Source organism: Phyllostomus hastatus, unplaced genomic scaffold (assembly GCF_019186645.2).
Source record: "Phyllostomus hastatus isolate PE091 unplaced genomic scaffold, TTU_PhHast_1.1 phas_contig_86, whole genome shotgun sequence".
In the NCBI taxonomy this organism is placed as follows: Eukaryota; Metazoa; Chordata; class Mammalia; order Chiroptera; family Phyllostomidae; genus Phyllostomus; species Phyllostomus hastatus.
The window spans coordinates 34,840,857-34,866,974 of NW_025333977.1; the positions used below are offsets into that span (position 1 = coordinate 34,840,857).

A 26,118-nucleotide genomic window follows, 5' to 3' on the forward strand; every position below is an offset into this window, starting at 1 on the left:
GTGACCCTTGGGGTTGTAGGCTGGCACTCAATCCACTGAGCCACATCAGTCAGGGCCTTTTTTTTTTATTTATTTCAAACAAAACAAAACATTAACATGGTTTTAACAATTCTGAGTTAACTGCTGCATCACAGTAGCACAAAGGCTAATCAATTGCAGATGTTCATCAGCACCATCTGCTAAGCATTTATCTACTTCCTACAAGAAAAAGAAAAGGTTAGTAAATTTCCTTTTCTCAGGTATAAATATTTTGTTGAAATGTGCAAAAATGCCTACTTACAGCAAGTTTTTCTGTAATAATGGACTTTTGTTTATCAGAAAGGTCGTCGTTTTCTACAACTACATCATGAAATTGATTTACAAGCTGAGTTGCTGCATGACCTTCATTTATTAAGTCCTGTAACAAAAAAAAGGGTGTTTGATGTCATCATTTAATTTTCTCTCCCCAAAGTTAGTAAAATAACTTAACTTTACCTTACCTTTACTACAGCTTCTAGTTTGTCAAAAGAGCCATTCTGACAAGCAGCAAATACTCCATCAATTGTCTCAGCTGGTATCATCTAAAAAGGTGTTTTCAGGATGAAGACATTTTGGGCATTACTCTGCAAAGCCTATGCCCAGCCCACTCCTTTCTGTTCCATGCTTGGTTAGTTCATTGGGTCCTACTATTATAGGGTGTAAAGCTGTTATCCTGATAGATACTGAATCTAGAGCATCGAGAAGGCAAGGACCTGGAAAAGGGGCCAGCTGTAAGCATTGGGCTCAATTCTGAGTTTCAGAAGGTGATCTAGAGTCCAGTCATTATGCAATAAGGGTGATGTATTTTTTACTTTTAAGTTTGGGGGCTCTGGCTTTAACCGTACACCTCAGAGCGGTGGTTAAAATCAAACAAGTAATTTGAAAAGGAATCTCAAGTGGGTGTGCCCTTTCTTCAAGAAAGGTGGCACTAATAATGATCAGTTTAAAACGTCTCTTAATACCCAGATAAAGGGAACTAATGCTGTTTCATTATGGTATGAAAATGCTAAGGCCTAACAGGAGTATCTAAAGAAGAGATGTGACACATTTTTCTCTTAATAGGGTTAAATCATTAACTGCCACATGCCCAAAGCACTCTGCACCCCCAGGTATTCACTTAGCTAGCATAGTACTTGGCACATGCTATAGACTAAATGTGACCCCCTCAATATGTTAGAAAATCCCTAAAGTGATGGTATTTGGAGGGGGCCTTTGGAGGTAACTGGGTCATGATGGTGGAGCACTCATGGAATTAGTGTCCTTATAAAAGGAAGGGCCCAGAGAACTCTCTTCTGCCACAGGAAGATTCAGGCTGTGAATCGGGTCCACTAACTATAAAGTAGGTCCTTCTAACAACAGTCTGGGTGCCTTGATCTTGGACTTCCCAGCCTCCAGAACTACTGAATGAATCTGTAAGCTGCACAGCCTGATGTTTTCCAGCAGCATGAAGGGACTAAACACATGCATTCTGTATGTATATACTTAGATGAAAGTTTTCTAAAAGCCACAAAGAGCCTCCTAAAAGAATTTAAGAATAACGTGCTCTTACCCCAGCAATGTCTGTGATCACTTTCTCTGTGACCTCCTTCCCACCTGTTAATCGAGTAGCACTTTGAAGAAATGTAATGGCCTTTCTCAGGTCTCCTTCTGATACTTTAACAAGACAAGACACTCCCTGAAGGGAAAAAGAAGTTTTGTGGTGTTTTTTTTTTAACCTTGGATGACCAACTAAGGCTTTTTGATGTTAATCAAATGAGAAGCACTGTATTTTATCCTAGAGTAACTGGGGAAAAAATAGCAGAATTCATGGAGATAGCCTCAGTTCAATGGAAGGATAGAGATCTCTTGCCTTTGCAGACAGATGTTCCATACTTCTCATCCTATTTTCTCAGTTACATAAAGCAAAGAAAGTTCAAATTATGGTTCAATTCTGTTCTAAGTAAAAAGCCTATACTTTCCCTACTAAAATTTCATAACCAAGGAGACTAAAATCTTGTCATGTAAAGATCTGTTGTTGCAGAATTTGCATTATATGTATGCATACATATTTGCATTATATGTATTATATGTATTTGCATTATATGTATGACATCTGCCCCAGTTTTGGGTCTCTAAAATGCTGATAGATATACACTTGTAATGGCAATAAAAAACAACCTGTAATTTCTAGATATTCCAACTTGTTCATTTAGCTTAACTTTGCCTGAAGAATTGGCATCAGAAATTGAAGCAACACACATGACTCCTTTTCAGGGCCTCTTCATATACATTCATCGAAGGAATTAGTAATTACCTCACTGCTAATTTTGACATGTTCTTTATCAGCAATGTCTAGTAATCGCTGCTGTTGAATTTTATCTGACAGAGGTTTGAAGCGGAATTTAGAACATCTAGAGGTCAGGGGTTCAATAATTCTGTAAAATAATGGAAAAAGCAAATCAGTGTCTAAAGAAGGAGGCCACCTCAAAAACTCATTTTTGTCAAGATTTGATGGAGAACATAGACAGTAATGTAGCTGTGAAACATTTTTTTCTTTCCCTAACTGGGGGTTACCAAATTAACACTGCCTAGCATCTATCTTCAGGGCAATACACATACCGACTGACATAGTTACAGATGAGACAGAATCGGGTGGTTTTAGACTCTTTCTCCATGGTACGTCTTAAAGCTGCCTGAGCAGCTGAGGTCATAGAATCTGCTTCATCCAGAATCACAATTTTAAAAGGAGGACATGGCTTCCCACTGATTCAGAGAAACATATAGAAGTTATAATTCACATCATCACAATCTAATTTTAGAACATACTGATCATCCCAAAAGAAATCCCATGCCCAATGCCATTCTTCTCCCAACTCTCCCATGTTTTGACCCTTATGAATAATGTCATTATGAGCATTTGTATACATGTTTTGAACAGACATGTTTTCATTTCTTGTGGGTTTATGTTTAGGGGTAAAATTGCTGGGTCGTGGTACTCTGTTTAACTTTTTAGCCAAACTGGTTGCATCATTTTATGTTCCAACCAGCACTGTATAACGAATATATTTTCATATGTAAATTAGCCTTTTGGGTATCTTCTTTGGAGTAATGTCTAGTCACATACTTTGCCCATTTTAAAATTGGGTTGTCTTTATTATTGAATTGTAAAAGCTCTTTATATATTCTTGAGCTAAGTGCCTTATCAGATATGTTTTATATGCACTGTAAATTCAAGGTGCGTATCAAAAATTAGTCATTCACTTTCTACAAATTCTTAATGTGTCCTCTGATATAAACATATCAGAATTTACCAAAAATTTAATATTGGAACTTTGCCACCTAAGGAATATAAGTAGTTGACTAGACGTCCCTGTTTAACTCAGGGCAGTCCTATTAATTATTAATAATACCTTCTCTTTCACTCTAAAAGCATCTAAGCTGAGACAAGAAATTACACCTTCACCCTAATTATGAAATATACCTTGAAGCTTAACATATCTGGCTATTTTTTTAATAATAGCAAAAGTCAGGATTTTTGTTATACATGCAAATTTGATTAATAAATACTCCTTAGGAAAAATATCAGCAAAACCCTAGACAGCTAAAGAAAATTATAATAGAAAGGTCATTTCTGGCTTTAAATTAATTTAGATAAAAATATGATCTACCGTGAAAAAGGACTTGCAAATTTGGCAGAAATAAGCATTTTAAACCAATACAAGGGGGACCCCAAAAAACTGGAATTAATCTTCCAGAAGGTGGGCCCCTTGTAGTACAGGCTTTCCCTGCTAGATATTTCTGTATCAGTGTACTAGCTAGCATTGTTGTGAGAGGCTGTGTTTGGGTTCAGTGAATTTTTTTTGAAGACTCAACACATTGGCCCACTTCATGATGGGTGACTTCTGAGCACATCTGCCCACAATGTGTGCTAAGTGTTCAGCAGTTTTTAACCAAAAATGACATGACCCCTGTACCCCACCCTCCCTATTCACCCAATCTTGCCCCAAGTGACCTTTTTTTTGTTTCCCTAGATGAAGAAAGTCCTCAAAGGGAAATGTTTTACTGATGTGGAAGAGGTGAAACAAAAAATGGCAGAAACACTAAAAGGCATCAAAATCGATGAGTTCAAAAACTGTTTTGAGCAGTGGAAAAAAATGTCTCAATAGGTGTGTTGCATCAGTGGAGAGTTCTTTGAAGGTGATGAAGTTTAAACATTTAAGAATAAATACACTTTTTTTATAAATAAATTTCACGGAGGGGGTATCCCCTTATACGATGACATGGTGTGGAAAAGGGAAGGTGAGTGTAACTTACTCTGAACGACTTCCTGAAACAGTTAATTGAGCAAAATTCTTCACTTTCTCTCTAATTACTTGTATTCCACGTTCATCAGATGCATTTAACTCAAGAACTCTTAATCGAAAAAGTTCATGCCTATGTCAAAATGAAGGAAATACGAAACATCATAGAGCGTATAACTGGGGTTTAACCACATTTTAACATTTGCATGTCCTGCAGTGGTTTAAAATCCACTTACTAAACAATATAAGGTATACAATCACTTTTATATTTTCTCTTTTGCAGAGACAAACAGTTAACATTTTGCTTTTTTCCATGCTTTAGAAAAATAAGTACATGACATCACATGTTTAAAATATTTAAAAAATTTTCCATTTGGTATTGCATCAAAACCATCTTGCCATGTCATCAGAACCTCCAGAAATACAATTTTAATAGCTATGTGACATTCCATCCTATGTATCATCACTTATTTAACATCTGTCTATTTTGTAGACAAATAATATTAAGTATGTTACAATTTTTTTTAAGATTTTATTTATTTATTTATTTTCAGAGAGGGAGTGGGGGGGAGAGAGAGAGAGAGAGAGAGAGAGAGAGAGAGAGAAACATCAATGTGCGGTTGCTGGGGGTTATGGCCTGCAACCCAGGAATGTACCCTGGCTGGGAATCGAACCTGGGACACTTTTGTTCCCAGTCCGCCCTCAATCCATTGAGCTACACCAGCCAGGGCTGTATGTTACAATTTTAAATAATGCTGCAATGTAGCATATTTTAAATTATTTCCATATGTAGCTTGCTATAAGGAAAATTGCTAGGTTAAAAACCTGAATAGTTTCTTAAAGTGAATTTTTAAGAAAATTATTAAAAGTAGCTCACTATAGGAAAATCTGAGAAATCAAAAAATAATTAAAACTGTTACACCCAAAGTACTATTTTGAAAACTCCCAGTCATTTTTCTATTTATACATATTTTTAATAATAAAACAAGATTTAGATTTATTTTTCCTAAATAGCATAATATCCCAACTATTTTTTCTATGGGTATAGACGTTTAGGAAGCTCTTTGCATATATTTGCTATTTTATTTGGTGTTTTAAAAAGCTTTTATTTATTTTTAGACAGAAGAAAAGGAAGGGAGAGAGGAAGAGAAACACCAATTTTTTCCTCTCATGTATCCCCAACTGGGGACCTTGCCTAACAACATGTGCCCTGACTGGGAATCGAACCAGTGATCCTTTGGTTCACAGGCTGGCACTCAATCCACTGAGCCATGCCAGCCAGGGATCTTTGCATATATTTTCTATTTTAAAACCATGTATAGTATTAAATGTGAAATTTATACTTAAAATACATTCTTTTGGTTCTAAAAGGATACTTTAAAAATGACATAATTTAGACTTACTCTAGAATAACTAATAATAAACTACTTAATAATTTCATTATAACTACATTGCTAAGACTGGTTCAGTGCAGGTCTAACTGAGGAGTTGTGGAATAATCAGAAAAACTTTTAGTATTTCCTTAGGAAACAAAAATCGTCAAATAAATACAATACTAGGTTCACAGCAGCTTTGCCTTTTGTCTTCTCATTTGGTGGTGGCAGAGGCATCTAATTTTCATATGTAGAATTTCAGATGTACCCTTTGGTCATATAGCCCGATATAAAAATTCTGGATAAATTCAAGATACTTTTGGTATATTGGAGCATGTTGCATGGGTATCAGACCTGGACTGATATCTTTCTAGGTAAAAGGCTCCTAGATGATTGTTGGCTAAGCCAAGACAGAATCTAGGAAGAGGACTCTAGGAAGGTGGCCCACAGGTGCTGTATCTGGAATCATACTGCATCAGCTACCACACACAATGCTTAAACTCAGGATATCTGAGGCCAAGGAGCTGGCCTAGCCACTCCAGAGACAGGGCCTAGAAAAGCCAAAGCAAGAAGGAACTCAAGAAGAGGTAGTTTAGGTTAGTAGCATAAGACACAACAGATCTGATCACATAACACAGATTTGAATGCAATCATTAAGAGTGATGAAACTCAATATGACTGGAGATAGGTTCGGTTCTCTAGGCCCAAGTTCATAATGAAAAAAAAATTGATAAATATCATGAGGCTCCTTGTATGCAGTATATTCAAGCATTTGAATAAGGTTCAGAATGAAGGTTACAAAAGATGTAGGAAAGCTAATTTATTGGAGAGGAGGAAGTGGAAATGAGCGCACTGGATTAATAAAAATTCAGAAACAAAAACAAACCCAACAATTTCACAGAGAAACCAACTGCAAATTTTTGGAGAATTTTTGCAGTGTCAAGCAGTGTCAAGTCTAAAATAAGAGTGAGATTTCAACTTACCCAAAGAGTTCCCTAGCTGCTGCCAAAATAGTGGATGTTTTTCCAGTTCCAGGTGGTCCGTAGAACAAGAGATTAGGAAGCTGTAGAAGTTAAATTTTATTGTTTTTAAATTGTACACTGGAACACCTACGTGAAAATGATGATTGAAAATGTCTGGAACAGTGCAATAATTACCACCATAGAGAAGGCACATATATCTTAATACACAGATTTCTTCATATAACCGATAACATAGTATTAACAGTTCTAAATCCAGCGTTTTCACATAGTACTGACTTTTGTCCCAACATGTCTTTCTAGTATCTTAAGCTGAATCATATTTATGATTGCTCTATACCTAATATACATAGGTGGAATTTTCAATGCAGAAAATGTTTATTTCTGAATTCCCAAGCTTCTGTCAGTTTCCTACCGCACCTCCTTGCTCAGGATTGGGCAAGATTTTACATTTTGTAAAGATGTCAGTTGTTTCAAGAAGAAATAGAACAAAGGATAATTGGATTTGGCCAATACTGAGGAAAAAGGAGTGAAAATACACAGTAGGGCTTTGGATGAGCTGAAGTTGCAAGAATAGAAACATTATAAGAACTAATAAGCATCTATTAAATGCCAGGTAGTACTTCATTATGATCATGTACCCTGTAGGATGCATGCATATATTAGGGAGAATTAATTAGAGAAAGGAAAGATAAATGAAATAACTGGTTATCTTCTTTTATACCCTCAGTCTAGCTAGCTTGGCTCCTTATCAAGCAGACAACTGAACTGTGTTATAGATTAATAAATGTTCTAAATTCTAATTAGCTCACTTACAAAACTGTACATTTTTCAGTATGTACTTTCATGTATGCATGGAAAACTAGGCAGTAGTTTATTTGCTTCCACTCTTGCCTAATCCCCACCCTCGACCCCTACTTATCCATTCATTCTTCACCCAAGTCAATGTTGCTCTGCTTGCTACTTAAAACTATTCACTGGCTTCATACTCCAAGTGGAAAAACAAAAACAGACAAATGAATTAACCTGCTTACCATAACCTACAAGGACATCCATGATTTGCTCACCACTTCTCTTACCTTCTAGGCTCCAATTTACAACGACCTCCAATAGCTAAACACTTTATGGCCTGCACATATGCTATCCCCCACAAGTGAGGGTCTGACTCCTCTTTCTGCTGGCCAACTCCTTGTGCATTACAAATCAGAAGCCTTCCCTGACCCTCCAATCTAAAGTAGGTCTCCTCATTAGCAATTATTTATTATTTACTTAACTTTTGGGTTTCATAGTAAAATACGTGTCTACTTTATTAGATTATAAACTTAAGAAAGTCAAGACTATATTTGTTCTTTCACATCTATATTCTCAGCATCTCGTGCAGTACTCAATATATGCCAAATAAATCATAAATATATAAATATAAACATTAATATATATTTATAAATATATTAGAAGATTGTTACTGCTACATTAGTAACAAATAGCTTAAGATACAAACTATGAGATTCACTAAAAACAAAATCCAAAAAAACGCCCCTAGGCTCCTTTGTTTTTAAGGTTATAACTATTATTTGGATGCATGCATACCTCAAATTTAAAATGCTTCGTCCAGGTAACTAGCATATATAATTCAAATTCTTTAAATCTGATACAATTTATATCAAATTATATATAAAATTAATATAAATCTTTAAAACATGGTAAAATTATTAAACTTTACATTAAATAAGTCTGATACATATGCTGCATTCAAGAACTGTATGTGGATCACTAGTTATTAGGAAATACAAAACCACAATGAAATGTCGCCTTACACCCACTAGAATAGCTATTATCAAAAAGACAAGAAATAACAAGGGTTGGAGAGGATGTAGAGAAAAGGGACCCTTGTACACTGCTGGTGGGAATGTAAGTTGGTGCAGCCACTATGAAAAACAATGTAGAGGTTCCTTAAAAAATCAAGAATAGAACCACCATATAATCCAGAAATTCCTCTTCTGAGTATTTAGCTGAAAAATATGAAAACACTAGTTTGTAAAGATGTGTGTACCCCTATGTTTACTGCAGCATTATTTACAATAGCCAAGACATGAAAACAAACTAAGTGTCCATCAACGTATGATTGAATAAAGATGTGGTATATATGTACAATGGAATACTTCAGCTATATATATAAAAAAAAGATGAAATACTGCTATTTACGACAACCTGGATGGATCTTGGAAGTATTATACTAAGTGAAATAAGCCAGATGGAAAAGGAAAAAAAACATATACTTTCACTCATGTGGAATATAAATAAAAAATAACAAACTCACAGGGACAGGCAACAGAATGTTGATTACCAGACAGGATGGGTTTTGGCAGGGAAAACAAATTGGGTAAAGGGTGTCAAACATATGGTAATGGAAGGAAAATGGACCAAGTAGTGGGTTCACAATAGAGTATACAAACATTGAATTATAATGTACACCTGAAATTCCTATGATGTTATTAATCAATGTTACCTTAAAATTTTAATTAAAATTTAATTAACATACACATAATGGAATTTTATTCAGCCATAAAGTACTAGGAAGTCTCGCCGTTTGTAACAACCTGGATGAACCTTGAGGGCATTGTGCCATGTGAAATAAGTCAGCCAGAGAAAGACAAATACTGTACGATCTCACTTATGTGCATAATAAAATAAAAATACTAATTAAAAAAGAGCCAGGGGCTGGGAGAGGGGAAACTGGAAGAAGGTGGTCAGAAAGTACAAATTTCCAGTTATAAAATAAATAAGCACTAAGGATGTAATGAACAACATGATAATTAGCGCCACTGTATGATATATATATAAAAGTTGTTAAGAGTGTTCTTGTAAGGGTGAACTCTTTTTCTTTTATTGTATCTGCATGAAATGGTGAATATTAACCAAACTTAAATCATTTCACAATATAACATTAAATCATTATGCTGTATACGTTAAACTTATAGAGATATATGTTAATAATATTTCAATAAACCTGGGGGGAAGAATTCTAAGCAAAGTATCAGTTCTTAAAATTGAGTTTTGAAAAAAGAATTATAAATTCTTCCTTAAAACTTTTTAAAGTGATGGAATTATTTCCCTTTACTCTTTAGAATTAAAAAAAATGACTTCATCTTTAAGTTTTACCAAATTTAGTCTAAAAGGAAACACAAAATATTGAACAAGTGTTTAAAATTATTAATTCAGCCTTGTAAATTAGATGGTATAAAGTTAAGAGTTGAATCATAATCCCACTAGATTTGCTTAGAATTGAGAATACTAGCAATTAAAATACACCTTGTCCTGAAATCTGGGTAAATATCACCAAGCAATTACAATTGTATACTATTAAATAATTAAAAGGTAAATACTTGATCAAATCAAATACTGGTAAAGAAAAAGATCTTAAATAGTTTTAGAAATATAACTTCTTTCAAAATATGTACTGTTGTGCTGTAACTCCAAGAAGAGAACAATGGCAGCAAAAACCAAAAGAACCTCTAATTCAAAGCAGCCAGGTTAAGAGGAAGGAAATCTATGGAATAAAGCAAAAACCAAATACCACTTTTGGTTTTTTTGTTTGTTTAGATTTTATTTATTTATTTTCAGAGGGGGAGGGAGGAAGAAGAGGGAGAGAAACATTGATGTGTGTGGAAAACATCAATTGGTTACTTGTTGCATGCCCCTAGCTGGGGACCTGGCTCATAATCCAAGCATGTGCCCTGAATGGGAATCAAACTGCTGAACCCTTTGGTTCGCAGACTGGTCCTCACCCCATTGAGCCACACCAGCCAGGGCCAAATACCACTTTCATTTGCAACTTTTTTCTTTTTCTTCACTGAATACTCAAAGCATTTTATCATAAAATTTTAAACTGCCAATTCTTTATATGGGCTTATTTTGTCTCTGAATACTCTAAAATGCAAATCACTCAAGGAAATAATATCCCACTCATCAAAGCAGGAGACCCAATGCTATGACCAGAATGAAATGCTCAATTATTTTGTATTGTAGTTCAAACTAAATCCTAAAATTAGGTGAGAAATTGTATTTTTAAATTTTTCAATTACAGTTGACTTCAGTAATATTTTATATTAGTTACAGCACAGTGGTTAGACATTTATATAATTTACAAAGTGATCCTCCCCCTAGAAGCCTAGTACCCACCCATCTGGCACCATACAATATTGACTATATTCCCTATGCTGTACTTTACAGCTCTGTGACAATTTTGTAACTACCAGAGAAATTACACTTTCAAAGAATCTCTGACTTTATAGCACTTATTATCTAGAATTCTTATTTATTTGGTATACATGCTTATACTATCATTCCCCACCAAAATAAAAGCTCATAAGCAAAGGGACCCAGTCTGCCTTGCTCAATGTTCTATGCCTGAGCAGTATAAATAATGCCATAGGATAGAATAGGAGATTCTCAACAAATATTTGTTGAACTAATCATCCATTGTACAAATAGTCATCAAGGGCCTCCTGTATACATAGCATAGTACTTAAAGGAGGCAGAAGGTTATAAAGGAAGGAAAGGGGTGAATAAATTAAGTCTTAAATCTCCCAATGACATTAAATATTATCCGCTACTCACATCAGCTCCTTCTAAAGACTTTTTCAGTACTGCAACCACTTCTTCCTGGAAAGCAACTTCATCCACACATTTTGGGCGACTGGAAAAAACAAACAAACAGGTTATTTAGTGTACGATAGTAGCCACAGAAAAGTCTCCAAGTATTCTTTTTACCAAATAACTGATGATAATTTTCATATGTTGGTAATAAAATAAGAAACTTTCCTAATTGGGAAGTAGGTGGAAACCCTATTTGTTTTTACCTTAAGCAAGTATATAATAAAGTAATTTTTCACTTTCCCAGACACATAGTTTGCATCTGTTATGCTTACAAAAATTAAGCAAAAAAGGATTTTATTACACCACAAATGCTAATTGGTTAAAAATTTAAAGTGAACACTTGCCTAGAAAGTAGTATTATATTGTGACAAGATCATGCACCTACACTGAAAAGGGAGAAAGAACTATTTAGTAACCTGAGGATAGACAACTATTTTGGCTAATACAGCTACATAGTTATTACATTGTCAACTGGTTAATACTAATTACTTTCATTACTTAACTGCACAAAAAATGCGTATCTATTTACTTTGTTGAGGGCTGACAAAATAAGTTTAATCTATATGAAATATACAGTTTTCAGCTTAAATCATTAACTAGTGATTTTAAGAAAAGCTAAAAGTTATACTCCCAACCCTAAAATTAAGCTTTGTGCTTAGTTAACTAATCAAAGATACTCTTTTGAGTCATTTTTTTCTAATTGACTGGGTCAGTGCCAGACAAGAATTTCATGTTACGTTTTCTAGGAAAATCAGTGTATGTTATAAACCAGCTTCATATTCAAATACCTGCAGAGCCCAGGCAGATAACAAAAGTGAATAAGGCAGAGTGAAGTAAGGCAAGAGAAAATAGGGAATATGGAGAATTGATAAATTTGTGACCTTTCCAAAATGAGCAGTATTCAAGTCCAACTGTTAGCAGTTGAGAATTTGCATCTAATTTGTTGCCTAATCTCCTGAGAAGCTGAAAACATAGTTTTTGCCTCTTTGTATGTTTTAATTTTAAAAATTTAGATTTTTATGTGACTTGCCCTTTTTAAAAGAATTGTTGGTGCCAAAACATGAGGGTCTTGTTGGCCTATAAGTAATCTACAAACCCTTGGTGATTACTGAGGCTGCACCTGGGGTTACAACTTGTCATAACACCACTTAGCTGACTGAAATTTAAGTGCCACTCTAAGTGTTGGGTTGGGTTATTTTTAGACGTTATTTTTAGAGAGAGGGGAGAGAGAAAGAGGGAAAGATAGATCAATTGGTTGCTTCTTGTAAGCCCCCAACTGGGGCCCTGGCCTGCAACCCAGGCATGTGCCCTGACTGGGAATCAAACAAGTGACCTTTTGGTTCGCAGGCCATGCTCAATCCACTGAGCCATACCAGACAGGGCTCAAGTGTTGGTTTTACCAAAAATGTATAAAAAAACAAAAACAATTTCCACCTATCAGTAATGAAAAGGGAACAGATTATGTGGACTTAAATAGAACTCCTGGCCAAGAGCCAGCTTATACAAATTTTGTTTTCTTTAATGCTGAATCCCAAGTGCTAAAACCATAGACCTGAGTTAAATACATTTTTAAAGGTTTTATTTATTTATTTTTTAGGGAGAGGAAATAGGAGGGAGAAAGAGACGGTGAGAAACATTGATGTGTGAGAGAATCATCAATTGATTGGTTGCCTCTTGCACACGTCCCATCCAGGCATGGGGCTGGCAACCCAGGCATGTGCCCTGACCAGGAATTGAACTGGCAACCTTTCGCTTTGTGGGACAATGCCCAACCAACTGGGCCATGCTGGTCAGACTAGACCTGAGTTATAGATTCTAAGGTACCTTTTAGTTCCAAGGTTCTATGACATACACAATTGAGTGATTTTCGAGGACAAAGTCTAAACAGTGCAAATCACCCCTCAAGTTAAAAAAAAAAAGTGCTCAAAGCTGATTAGAGATGTAATTTATTAACAATTTCAGCAAAAACACAAGAGTTCTTACTATTTTTCCACCCATGGAACAGGTTTGGCTTTCTTGTTCTCACCACTGCTTCCGGCAGTGGCAGCTGTCCCTCGATCCTTGGGCAATGGTGGTTTAGTGCTGATAGATGTGCCTTTTAGAAATGCCTGCATGGTTACTTCACCCTGCTCAGGTGCAAGACAGAAAAAAAGCTCTTTTGAAACTGTTATGAGGAAGTACAGTCAGAAAGCACACTTACCCTTGTGCAAAGATATTCAATAATTACTTAATAAAGGGCATCACCCCCTGATCCATGACCGACCTAGCACCCTCTCAACGCATTGTACTGAAAGCTGCAGAGACCATAAAAAAGGTCAAAGGGCTTAAGGAACTTAGAATCTATTCTCAATGAGGGAGTTACAGAATAAAGATATATCTTACATCAGAACATTTTTTTTAAGTTCCAAACTTTTTGATAAATATGTCATTGATGGCCAGACTCTGCATTGGCCTCTATAGTCTCTTCCATTTTGGTCATGGGCTTAGCTCTAGCTCAGCCTCTGGAATGGACTCAGCCGTTTGGAGTGCTGGACCACAAATGAGAACCTCCACTTTTGGGGAGTGAGAGAGGGGCTAGAGCTCCACTCAAGGGCCCATTTTACTGGCAGAGCCCATTACTGCCTTAGAGGCTATTTTCTGGGGAGAGCCGGTATGGTTGGGGAAATCTGTTAAAATGGAAACAGTTGTTTTTGCTCATTTGAAGAAATCAACACTGCAGGAATGGCAGAGTTAAAAAAATTCACACAAACTCTCACCCAGAAGGTAACCACTATTAACATTCAAGTAAAGAGAAGGCTGTTTTCAGGGAATAGAAAGGCGTCATTAGCTTGTCCAAAAATTCTCAGCTTTAGTAGCCATTCTGTTTTTGTCACTGCTACGTCCCCACGGCCTACTGCACTGACTGGTACATGAGAGCTGCTCCACAGTATCTGACGACTGAATCGCCATTTATGAGACACAGGTTCCCCTTCTGTAAAAAGAGCTAAGGCCTATTCCATAAAGCAACTGAGTTAAATAAAAGAATTGTGCAAACACAGTTCTGTACTTGGCTTATGGGTATATACTCAGTAAACAAAATAAACTGTTAATATCTGTAAATAGCGACGGTTTTTAACGTGTTGGATTACTCCATTCCTGCCACAGGCTGCTAAATAGAATAGAGCCCAGAACGGGGCTCCGAAAGATGCTGCACTGTGTCACTGTTTTCCCGAAGGGGTAGGCGGCAGCTAGGCCAGAGCGCTGGTCCAGCCCTGTGCGCGCTACGACGTAGGTGGAAGACAACACAGGGGCACCACCGGCGCAGAAGCTGAGGAAGGGGAAGGCGACCGTTGCAACTTCTACGGCTGGTCACCTGTGATCCCCGGCTCCCCGCGCGTGTTCCCGGGCTCTGCCTAGGCCTTTCAGCCCGTCTCCGGAGCGAGGACGCCGCCGGCTCGTTCCTGGGGCTTCTGGGACGGTGAAAGGGCGAGGCAGTATCGAAGTTTTAGCTCCGTTTTCCAATCTGAAAATATCAGGTTCAGAGAGCCCCGAGCGGCCTGACACGGTGACAGAGATGCTGCAGTCAGAACGGTCGCCTAAGTTCCCGCCACGAAACGGCCGGCGAAGGGCACGGCGGGAATCCGCGGAAGTAAGCGTCACTTCCGGCCCGCCGCGCGCCCCGGCCGGGTTAAACCCTTAGCCTTCTACATCCGCAGGGTTTTGCTTAAAGACGCGAGAAGACACACAGGGTTTTAGGGTTGCATAGACTGGGACGACGATGACTGAGGAAGTGTAAAGATAGCTTCACTCTGCCCTCCTGCATTCTTCCCACTGGAGACTGCAGTGCAAAGGTGTCTGACCGAGACCGACCCGCGGAGACGCGCGGGTTCGGCCTGCTCAGCGAACGTGGGCGGGGAGGGATCTGCGGCCGGTCACCCGCGGTAGCAGTTGGGTAGGGGTGTGCGAGCTTCTGGAACCCCGCGGTCCACCGAGGGACTCCGAAGGTTCATACCCTTTTGGGGTTGGAATCTGTATAAACTGTCCCTCACTGTGAACTTAATACCAATGAGGCATCTCGCTGGCCTTTCCGAGGCAAAGCACTTCGTCTTTCAACCTGCTTCGCGCCAAGAACGGAGATTGGGGAGGGTGGAGTCGCTCTTTCGCCAGCAGAGGGCACCCGAAGGATCCGTATTCTCTCTTTGCCTTCGTAGTCGCGGAGTAAACCGAGCGCGCTTTTAAAGGTAGAAACGTCTGAGGAAATGCCTTTCCTACCCTGTTTGGGTGCATATGGGTATGCAACAGGGTCTATTAGTGTCTACTCGTGGGTGAGAGGATGGACCTTGCATGCAGCTACAGTCATCAAATCCCAGAGCCCTGGCCAGAAACCTGGTGGTGAAGATGCCCAATAAAAAAAGGATTGATACTGTTTAATTCCACCAGAGCCCAAGAACTGCGGACTCTAGATTTCTGTTGCACTTGCATCACAGTACAACTTCTGCCCAATCATGCCTGTCTGACCCCTCTCAGGTGTTGGTTCCGAAAGTACCACGCAATAAAAACCCTGCATGAAAATCTCAGAATCTGTTTCCTAAGGAATTCAACCGATGACGGTTGGTACAAGAAGTGGTCCTAGAAAAAGACTAAGATGAAGTTTTGAAGTTGAGTCATTACCAGCCTCCTGGTAATGAAAACCCTGTCTCTGGTGGCAGTGGAGCACTGATAGCCCCTGGAACCCTAGGGCAACTGTTCAGACTTTCACCAGTGGCAAACGAGACTGGGATGCCTGTGGAAGGGAGTGTACCAACACATGCAATATCTCAGGGCTTTTAGGAAATAGTAATTATAAGAACTTTGAAATTGGATGGCCATTTGGGGGAGGGCTCATTAATTCAGAATGAAAGAAAAACATTTTTAAAGACAATGAAATTCTGAAGGTGATTAATTGCCAGTATCAGACCAAGTGTGGAAGCCAGAGGGTCTCTTTGGCAACATATAAAATGATTTACACATCCTGTAGCCACAGGACAAAAAATAAAATAAAAATAAATAAAAATAAATCTTTGGGATAGACCCAAAAAATTAGTTATAGGAGTGGCAGGGTTCCAGAGAAGGTTAAATTCTCAACCCTACCAAGTCTGCTACACCAAGGTCAAGGCCCTAACTGAGAAAAAAAAAAGTAAAAGGGGTGCTGAGACTTAAAATGGGATCATCTGGGTCAATAAATTTGAAAATCTTAAATTTCTATGTTTCCCCGAACCCTGATGATCTACAGAAGTAACCTTTTCTGTTAACAGCTGATGATCATCTATCTCTTGAGGATGTATGTATAAGCTGGGTGATATGGAGTTTTTGTCTTCCAAGACAATACATATCTCTGATTATCCCCCACTTTCCACTTCTGACCACCAAAGCAATAACCAAAATTAAGTCACACTGTGGCCCAGGTGGAGAAATGCTAGGCCAGCTAAAGGTGGAAAATAATTATATGTGCAAGACTGGGCAACGAACTGGCAAAGCAGGAGAGCATGTGAAGGACTGTTCTGGATGAAGGAGGACAGAATATAAAATTGGAAAAGGAGAATAGACCTATGACACCAGGTTTAATATCTTGTCAAAGACCCCAGGTGATAGTATTTGGTTGGCCCTTGGAAGCTTGGAAAAAGCAATGGCCCGCATTAAGCAAAGTTGAAACACCAGAACTATGGTGGCAAACACTGGAGGATGAAATCAAAAGACTCAGAGAAGTGGGATATACTATGTAAGGTTCAAAAACCATTAGCCCACTCTGTCCTTAAGATACAGTATTCTTGTCCAAAATGAGAGACAGTGAGCTGATGAAGTGTCTCCAGCACTGTTAAGAAGCTCAGTGTGGAGTTATCCTCTGTAGGCCAAGACTGCTGGTGGGAGATGCTGGGACAACAGTGCAGACTTTTCTGATAGTAATGGGGATATCAGAATTCCAAAATAACAGAGGCCAGATGGCAATGCTAAACTCTCAAAAGCAAGGTAGGTACAATTGTCATCATGTCTGGCAAGGTCACAGGTAATCAGGGAGGTCTGATAGAGAACTAAGAAAGTGTACAACACAGCATTTTGAGGGATGTGATAGACACTGAACAAGTGTATTGCTCCATCTATGCAACCAAAATAAATCAAAGATGGATGATCAGGAGGCTTACTGCAGCCGCAATAGTAAAAAGTCATGAGTACTTTCTACGTTTCCAGACCTCAGCCACTTCTCCTACACACATCTCATAGGGTGATGAAGAAGCTTAGGTCCTCAAGAAAAAAGACCCTGCAAACACAATGGCAAAAGTATAAGGTAATGATTTCCTCAGTCTTTACCAAAAGCCATTTATTCATTGAGGGAAAGAGAAATACAAAATCTTTTAAGGTCTATTAAATACAAGGTCTGAGTTGGGATATCCAGGGACCCAAAGCACGCCTCCTGTTGGAGTGGGTGGTTAGGTGTCAGGTAATAAATGGAGTTCTGGTCCAGGTCTGGCTCATGGTAGATCCACTGGTTCCACAGCTGACCTGCTGGTTATTTCCCTGGTTTCCAAAAGAATAGTTGGAATAGGCCGTACTTAGGTATTGAACCTATGTTGGTTCTTTGGCATGCAGGGCAAGGGCTATCATAATGGAGAAAGCCAAATAGAAGCCTGCAAAACCACCCTACCATCTACAGCCAAGACAGTAAATAAAAAATAATACCATTTGAAGGGGTATGGCAAATATTAATGTCACCCTTATATACCTCAAGTAGGCAGGAATGGTGGTCCCCATCATATATGCCTATTTCATTCATCAGTATGGCCTGGACAAAAACAAGATGTACCCTGGAGGATAACTGGGTTATCATAAACTCAACTAAGTGGTAGCCGCCCCATTGCAGCTGTGGACCAGATATGATATCTTTGCTAGATCAGATTAAAATGGCCTTGGATACATAGTACCTGACAATCAATCTGATAAATGTATTCTTTTCCATCTTCCTTAGGAAGGAGGGCCAAAGTAGTTTACATTCTCATAGGACAGGACCAGCATACATCCACTGGTATCCCTGAATGAGGGTTAAATCTGCTGTCTGCTCTAATAGAGTCTTAAAAACCTGAGTCATCTAGACATTCTGCAGAAGACCATATGGTCTACTTATTAATGATCAGATGAGAAAGAAGTGGCAAATACATTGGAAAAACTAGGTAAAGACACATGCATTCCAGAGGGCAGGGAAAAAAATGGCTAAATGAAGATTCATGGGATTACCACATGAATGAAGTTTTTAGAGATCCAGTGGTTTGGGGCAAGCTGGGATATAGCCTCCCATTCCCACTAAATTAAGACAAATTACTGTTTCATATCTCACCCTGGCAGGCTTTTTGGATTGTGGAGGAAGCATATTCCATATTTAGAAATACTGTTCTCACTTGTTTATCTAGTGACAAGAAAAACTGCCAGCAGAAAAAAGGTTCTGTAGCTGACCCAGGCTGAGGTGCCAGCATCCCTGATGCTTGGGCAATAAAACCAGTGAGCTCTACAAATAGGTGGACTCTATGGTACTAGAGTTGTCCATGGTGAGAAAAGATGTCATGTGGGGAAAACAGAATCACAACACAAACCCCTATGGTGATGACACAAGTCTATGCCACCTGCAGCAGAAAATCATTCAGAAAAGGTATCCTCATGTGTTACTGGGCTCTCTGCTAGAGATTGAGCACCTGGCCATGAGACATTAACTGACCAAGTGTCCAGATTTTCCCAGCAGGACCTGGGGCCTGTCAAATTCACCAAGCCTTCTTCAGGTTTTTACAAAGCTGTAATCAAGGCCTTGGTGGGAGCTGTGATATTATATCTGCAGATCAACTGGGCACAGAGTCACTGTGGTTAGAGCCAGAATCCAATTCCTTACATATTCCTTTCCTGAGATCTAGATTGTTGGTGGGGCAGATTAGGCAGAAATTAGCCCTGTGGTTTCACACCCACCAGGGAGCAGTTGATTAGGTGGCCGTGGCACAGTGGCTAAGCAAGTGCTTGAGGTTCTCGAGATCCAGGCCCAAGCACAGCTCTGTCTGTTTGGACAAATTACCTACCCTCAGTATGCCTTAAATTCTTAATCTGGTATTTTACAAAATGGTGGTAACTAACGCCTGTTAAATTAAGTCTCTCTGTGAAGATTCAATGAGTTGGAGCTCCTAGCACAGTGCCTGGCTCACGTACTTTCACTCATGTCAGTGCAATGGTACTGTCCAGTGTTGCTCCAAAGGAAGAGGAGAAAGTCTTACCCAGGTTCGGGCCCTCAGGCAGTGAACCAGAGGCTTCTTTAAGACGGCTCTGGCTCCCTTAAGTCAAAATGACCCTATTAATATACTAGAAATTGCCCTAAAATTTGCTTATATAGAAAATAATCTGGAGGGAACCAAAACAAAAATATAGTTCAATCATTTAAAATCTGTGTAGGAAAAGCTGCCTGAGCTAGCAGGATCTAGAGTGGCTTCATTCCACCATCTAGTGGACAATAAGGGAAAAGAGAAATTTACAGGAAAATAATCTATCTCTGGATTTTGTTGTCAAACAAGTGTTTTCTAACTAGTGTAATTTAAACTCCCGACTAAGTTCACTTATTAATAGATTCATTTAACTCTTGTAAAGCCAAACAACCACCCAATCTAAGCACTGAGCACTAAAACTAAGGTCCCCAAAACGTTTATATTTACAAACTACGAATTTCAAAAATGGTCTGTGGAAGGAAGAAAGAATGATCTTGAGTTCTTATCACCGTGAGTTTTTCTGGCCCAACTTACCCATTTATTTTATCAATCTCTATGTATCAGTTTTGCATTCATTTTGGTACATAGACTAGGAGTAGCCTTGAGACTCTGAGGGTTGTGTCTTTCCCAAAATACTGAGCGAAATGAGTGCAGAAATAGAATCATCCCATTCATTTTTCAAAAATGTATACCAACTTAAAATGTTGGTATAGCCAAGATGAGTATTTGATAAGGCCTGTGTGAGAATTAGTTTTTTGTTGTTGTTGTTGTTGTTGTCGTCATTGTTTGTTTGTTTTTTTGGTGTATGTATGCACATCTTTCCTGTTTTTATTTCTAAGGTTATTTTGTTACATGTCTATAAGGTTATTTTGATCTGTCTAAGGGCTGGCTGACTCTTTTGAGTCAGTTTTCTCCCCTGGAAAATGAAACTCTTTGACTAAGGGATGATCTTTAAGGTGTTGCCTAATTCTAAGAATTCCTCTGCTACGAGCAGTGGGGTTTATAGAGTACCCCAGGGTCCAATGGAAAAGACAGGGCTGCGGGCACACAGAGTGGGATGTAGTTATTATAGAGCAAGTGCTCTTGAAGAGACATCACTGCAGGCCTTTGTGTGACCTCCCACCAAACACCTCTCTCCACTTGTCCTTACCTTCTTTCTCTCTTCTACTTTTCCTGTATCCTCCCAATTCCCGTTCTGATTCTCTGTTTTCTCTTTCTCCCCCTGCCTGTCCTTGAAGGGTGATTTTCCAATTGTGAGTTCCACTAGCAGGCCAGAAACTCAATCCAGTAGATCTGGGGCAGCATTTAAAAATGAAATAACACAATGCAAACTACTAAAGGGAATCACTCATAGTGAGAGTAACATTGTGCAGAACTTGTTTTAATGTGTGTCTGTATGTGTGTGTACACCGGGCCAAGATGTACTTTAAGACATTAGGAAAACACTGCTCCTCCACCCTCCCCTGCAGCACCATGAGCTGAGGAGACCAGGTGCACTGACAGTCACCAGCAGGAAGGTGGCCGCTGAGTCTTGGCAGTGCTGGGAGGATCCTTCCTCTTTCCAGGCTCAGACAAATCTTTACCTAGAGGTGGTGAATGGCTCAGATGACCCTGAAAAAATGCAATCAGCCTAGAGTATGAGAGCCTCTCTGACTTGCCATTTCTGGAGTTCTTCAGCTCATTCCTGGCTTTCTCATTGGTCCAGCCATTCCTTCCCACTTCCCACTCTACCGTTTGATTCCTGATTCTTAAACATCATAGGGAGTTAAGAGGGTTGAAACCAGCCAGCTGTGCCATGCCAGTGACATCAGCTGCAGAGGAGGCATCGGAGAGTTGCTGCATGTCTCAGGGAAGTTCTGCAGAGCAGCTTTGTTGGGCTCCTGGCATAACCAATCGTGACCTCCTCCATTCAGCAACTGTCAAAAGGTTGTGGGGATGTCTTTCCCAAAGTGGGGAACCTGCTTTAGATACAACTAAGGCTTGTGAATCAACAGACTGGGATTTTTTAAAAATGCACAGAGCCCTTTGCTGCTTGTACAGCACTGGCCATGTCTACCAAGTCAAAGAGAGTATAATCTATGGTGGCATATTTTCACACTTTTTATAATATACACCTATACAGTCAGTCTTGATATAGGTTTCTTAGCAGTCTTCTCTGCTTTGGTCTCTCCAATAATCAATTACAATATATGCATTTCTCAGTGAGGATATGTAAGAACTGGAGCTGGATAGAAGAACCTTCAGGGTTCTGACTCTTAGCATAGCCAGGACGCACATCAGTGGGATCCTCTGAAACACATTTTCCACTGATTAGCCAGCCACTTCGAAGGAAACACAGCTCAGCGCTTTCTGGTTTCCTGAATTATTGAAAACTGGCCACACGTGATGGTGCTGGCAGAGTGCAAAGTACACAAACCTCCTGGCCTCACAGGAAGACCCTTTCCACAAATGTCACATCACAGGTGGGCGACCAGAGAAGCCAGTTCAATACCAGCCACCATGGGTGATGTTCTCAGGTGCTGCTCCCAGGTGCTCCAGGATGGTTCACACTGACCTTCCACCTGGCTCAGTGGGCCTTGTATCTTCTCCAGAGCCTCACACACAGTTGCCACTCAGGAAATAGTTGCCAAATGAACTGTGGTTGCAGTACATTTGTGAAGCCCTTTGAACATAAAATAAAATAAATAAATAAATATATAAATAAATAATAACTCTTGTGTGGGTAAAACTTTTGTCATCTTTCCATTTGATGAGAAGGAAGACAGAAAAATGAGATCAGAATCTAAAACTTTAGGAAGAATTATTAATATTCTCAATGGTTTGAAGGTATTGTCCCTTGTCCCCTAGAAATAACCCACTCTGGGAGAAGTGGTTGGACTAATGCCAGCCTTGATTCTCTAAAACTTGGTGGTGTTCTGAATGCGTTCAAAACACTAGCTATGAATTATGCAATATTTAGAGAAAATAGAAATCATCTAAATCAGTATGTTCCAGATGTGTCTTTCAGAACCAGCAAGAAATGAGCAATTTTATCCCCCGAGTTGCAATTTGGGAGAAAAGAAAATATTCTGGCTCAAAGAAGTTTTATAGGAAGAAAACCTGCATACTTTTATTAACTACTTTATTTCTCAAACTCTTTAACTGCAGAACACTTTTGTTTGCAGTGTCATATGCCATGTGTATTAGTTAGAGGCTGCAACAAAGAGACCCAACAATAGAATGACCCTAAGTTCATTTCTCATATAACAGTTCAGGCAAATTGGAAGATTGCTCTATCCAAGTTAGTCAAGATTCCCAGTTCAATAAGGTTTTCCACCACCCCTAGCACATCATCTCTCTCTATATGGTCAAAGCTGAGTCATAAGTCTATTGGTAATCATATGTATTGTATACTTGAGAGTTGCTCAAAGTAGATTGTGTTCTCACCATACACACACATACACAACACAGAGTTAATTAAGTCAGGAGATGGAGATGGTATTTATCTTTTTTAAAAAAAAGTTTTTATTTACTTATTGTTCAAGAGGAGAAGGGAAGGAGAAAAAGAGGGAGAAAAACATCGATCAATTGCCTCTGGCACACTTCCAACTGGGGACCTGACCTGCAACCCGGGCATGTGCCCTGACAAGGAAGCAAACCGATGACCTTTCATTTGGCAGGCCAGTGCTCAACCCACTGAGCCACACCAGCCAGGACAGAGGTGTTATTTACCTTAAATTTGCTAATCAGTTCATAACATGTATGTATATCAAATCATTGCATTTTACACTTTAAATAGACACAATTATATTTGGCAATCATTCCTCAATAAACTTGGAAAAGTATGTAGTTCTACCAAAGAAATCCCCCCAAAACTCCCAGAAAAGCTTTCCCCCTCAAAAGGGCATCACTGACATATCTGCATTCCAGTTCACAGGTAGAGAAGAAATTGAAGGATCACATGTGCAATATTTTAAGATTCAATCTGGAAATAGCACACATCACCTTCTGCCAAGTTCTGTTGGTGAAAACTTTGTAATATTGTAACTCCTAGCTTCAAGAAGACATAGAAATTATAGACCCTACTAATGGAGACCATTTGTAATCCACCAGTCCATTATATGTATCATAGTCACCCAATCAGCTTGCAGTAAAGCAGGGACTAGAATCCAGGTCTTCCAGCTGCTGCTCCAGAGTTCCCGTTGCCACACTAGCACTTCTGTACTCAGCCAGCGTACAGGGAGTCATCCTGTATGCCTAGTTCCATGTCAGAGTATGAGGATGGAAGTTTTATAAAACACAGTCTCTTAACTACATATTTACTCTAGTATGAGGCTTTATAAGTGGATAAACTTTCAGATATGACTTTAATAGTCTAACTTTGCATCATGCTGCTTTCATTGGTCAAGAAGATGGACACTCCTGATGAGGAGTAAACACATACCATGGACAGAGTAGAGAATCCTGAAATAAACCCCAGTGCATTTGAAAAGTGTATGAAAAAGACACTTAACATTGAAACCAAAAGATAAATATATGTGAAAATGGGTCTTAGGTTCACTAAATATATAGGAAAAAAATTAAACTGGGTTTCACTTCATTTTTTAAAACATGAGAAATTGCTTATGCAAGAATGCAAAGCTGAGGACCAGGTCTTCCTTTTCCTCTCTCTCTCCTCTCCTTTCCCCTTCTCTTCCCTCTCTTTCTTTCTTTGGGAAACCCAAGGCAATTTCTAATTAGTTTTGTAAATTCTTATACTGTGGTAAGCTGAAATGTACTTAAATGGAAGTCATAACACCTTTTAACTACAGTTTAATGTATTTAGAAGTCCTGAGTACCTGGTAAAGGTAGTAACCCCCAAATACCCTGCCCTACTGCTCTTACACAGCATACTCAGCACAAACCTCTTCTCAGAGAAGGGCTTAGTTCTTGATCAGGGTGGTCAATGACATGGAAGCCACACTCTTGTATCGCCTGCTGGAGCATGATGTACTTGGAAACCTTCCTGATCCTTGGCACCACACATTTCTCTGTGAATCCATTCCTGTCCAGTTTCTCCTTGCCTTCTGTGGTTAGAATGCTGCTAATGAATGGGAGGGTGCAACTGTAGTAGTTGTGGAAGCCTTCTTCATACCTGTGAGGCAGCCAGACCCTTATGGTAGATAAGTCTTCTAGGTTCTTGTCCCACCACTGGTCTCTCAGTCTAGACATGCCAGGCTGCAATAATGAGATACTCTCCGCTCCCAGACTGCTTTACCTTGCTGGATGCTGTGCATGGTGTAATTATACACGACTCTGTTTGTGTTGGTTATTCCAACACGGAAATCAGACCTCCCATCATACTACTGAAGAAACGTCCCTTGGATTGGCCTGAGGAGGCATAACATTTTTCTTGATGTCCATTGGTAAATGGATTGCAGATGCCAACAGGTGCTTTCTCCAGCTTCCTTGAGCCTATGCTCAAGGAGCCTATGCTGCCCAGAAGGGGCAGCATTGCAACACACTGAGGCTGCAGATGTATTTCCTAGAGTGGTTGAATTTAATTCCAGATTTTCTTTCAGTTGAAGCAGAAAAATCCATAAGACCTTACCCAGCCAGGAAATCTGTCACTTAGGTACTAGCAGGTAGTGGACCTACCAAGGACTGCCAAATGTACTTGAAAGTCAATCTGGAAGCTTCTCTTCCAAAAATTCCACCACATTAGAATTAGAAAATTCCACCCTAAAAGAATACTCACCAAAGGCTGTTGAAGGACTTCCTCTTTTCAGCCTATAAAACTCACTCTCCTTTTAACCCCCTCCCAGCCTCTATTGGAATACAAGTGATGGCTTTGAATAAATAGCCTTTGATTAACTCTATTAGGTGGTTTTTGTCCTTTTGATAAAATAATTACAGGTTAGTCAAATAGTGAATTGAAAGATGAAGGAATAATGAACATTCCAGAAGAAAACATAGTTTAAAGGATAACTTTGGAATGGAAGGAATTCTACAGGTAAAACACAAAATCCAGAAGACAAAAGGAAAATAGGAAAAAAATTAGGCTAAACAGGAAGCAAAACATTTTTGTATTAAACATTTTTAGAGGTAACAGATAAATTTTCCAAACATATAACAAAGGATTGATTTCCTTGATATATAAATAAAACTTTTAAAATTAATGAAAATAACTCAAGAAAAATGGGCAATGGAAATAAACCCCATTCACAGGAAAATAAATACAAATAATTAATAAATATATGAAAAGAAGCTAATTTCCACACACAATCAGAGAGTTACAAATTAAAATGAGATATTTAAAAATCTATTAGAATGTCAAATAGTTAAATGTTTGACAATATGCAATATTGACAAGGGCATAAGGGAAGGGAAGTGGTATTCTCATACTGATGCGGACACTGGCCTGCAGTGTCCGAGGCATTATGGATGAGATACAAGACAAATTCACGTGGACTACTGAGTTCTGTGAAGGAAAAGGGATGGCATGGCTACTCTCTCAAGGGGAGAGCGCCCTGACCCTTGCTTTGACAGGTTTTTATTGGCTTTCAATTTGCACAGGAATAGAGGTAAAGCTCATTAATCATTGTCA

General features: G+C 39.0%; 1 protein-coding gene and 1 pseudogene across 1 annotated transcript; both read right to left on the reverse strand.

The window, feature by feature from the left end:
• Positions 1 to 52: 52 nt before the first annotated feature.
• Positions 53 to 14,908, reverse strand: RFC4 (replication factor C subunit 4). The gene is made up of 11 exons (XM_045851168.1): positions 14,660 to 14,908; positions 13,291 to 13,433; positions 11,269 to 11,347; positions 6,655 to 6,734; positions 4,312 to 4,431; positions 2,617 to 2,760; positions 2,312 to 2,432; positions 1,568 to 1,693; positions 480 to 560; positions 281 to 397; positions 53 to 198 (listed from the first exon to the last, which is right to left on the reverse strand). Exons 2-11 carry the CDS (start codon positions 13,419 to 13,421, stop codon positions 103 to 105), a joined length of 1,095 nt encoding a protein of 364 aa, XP_045707124.1. The 5' UTR covers positions 13,422 to 13,433; positions 14,660 to 14,908; the 3' UTR covers positions 53 to 102.
• Positions 14,709 to 25,112, reverse strand: LOC123827343 (annotated as a pseudogene).
• Positions 25,113 to 26,118: the final 1,006 nt, after the last annotated feature.

What these genes read in the sequence shown, in the direction of transcription:
- RFC4 (XM_045851168.1), bottom strand. Translation starts at nt 13,421, where the DNA reads ATGCAGGCATTTCTAAAAGGCACATCTATCAGCACTAAACCACCATTG. An exon ending in ATGTCAAAATTAGCAGTGAG is followed by an intron (nt 1,694 to 2,311) that starts GTAATTACTAAT and finishes TTTTCCCTTCAG; the next exon opens with GGAGTGTCTTGTCTTGTTAA. An exon ending in TTATTACAGAAAAACTTGCT is followed by an intron (nt 199 to 280) that starts GTAAGTAGGCAT and finishes TTTTTCTTGTAG; the next exon opens with GAAGTAGATAAATGCTTAGC.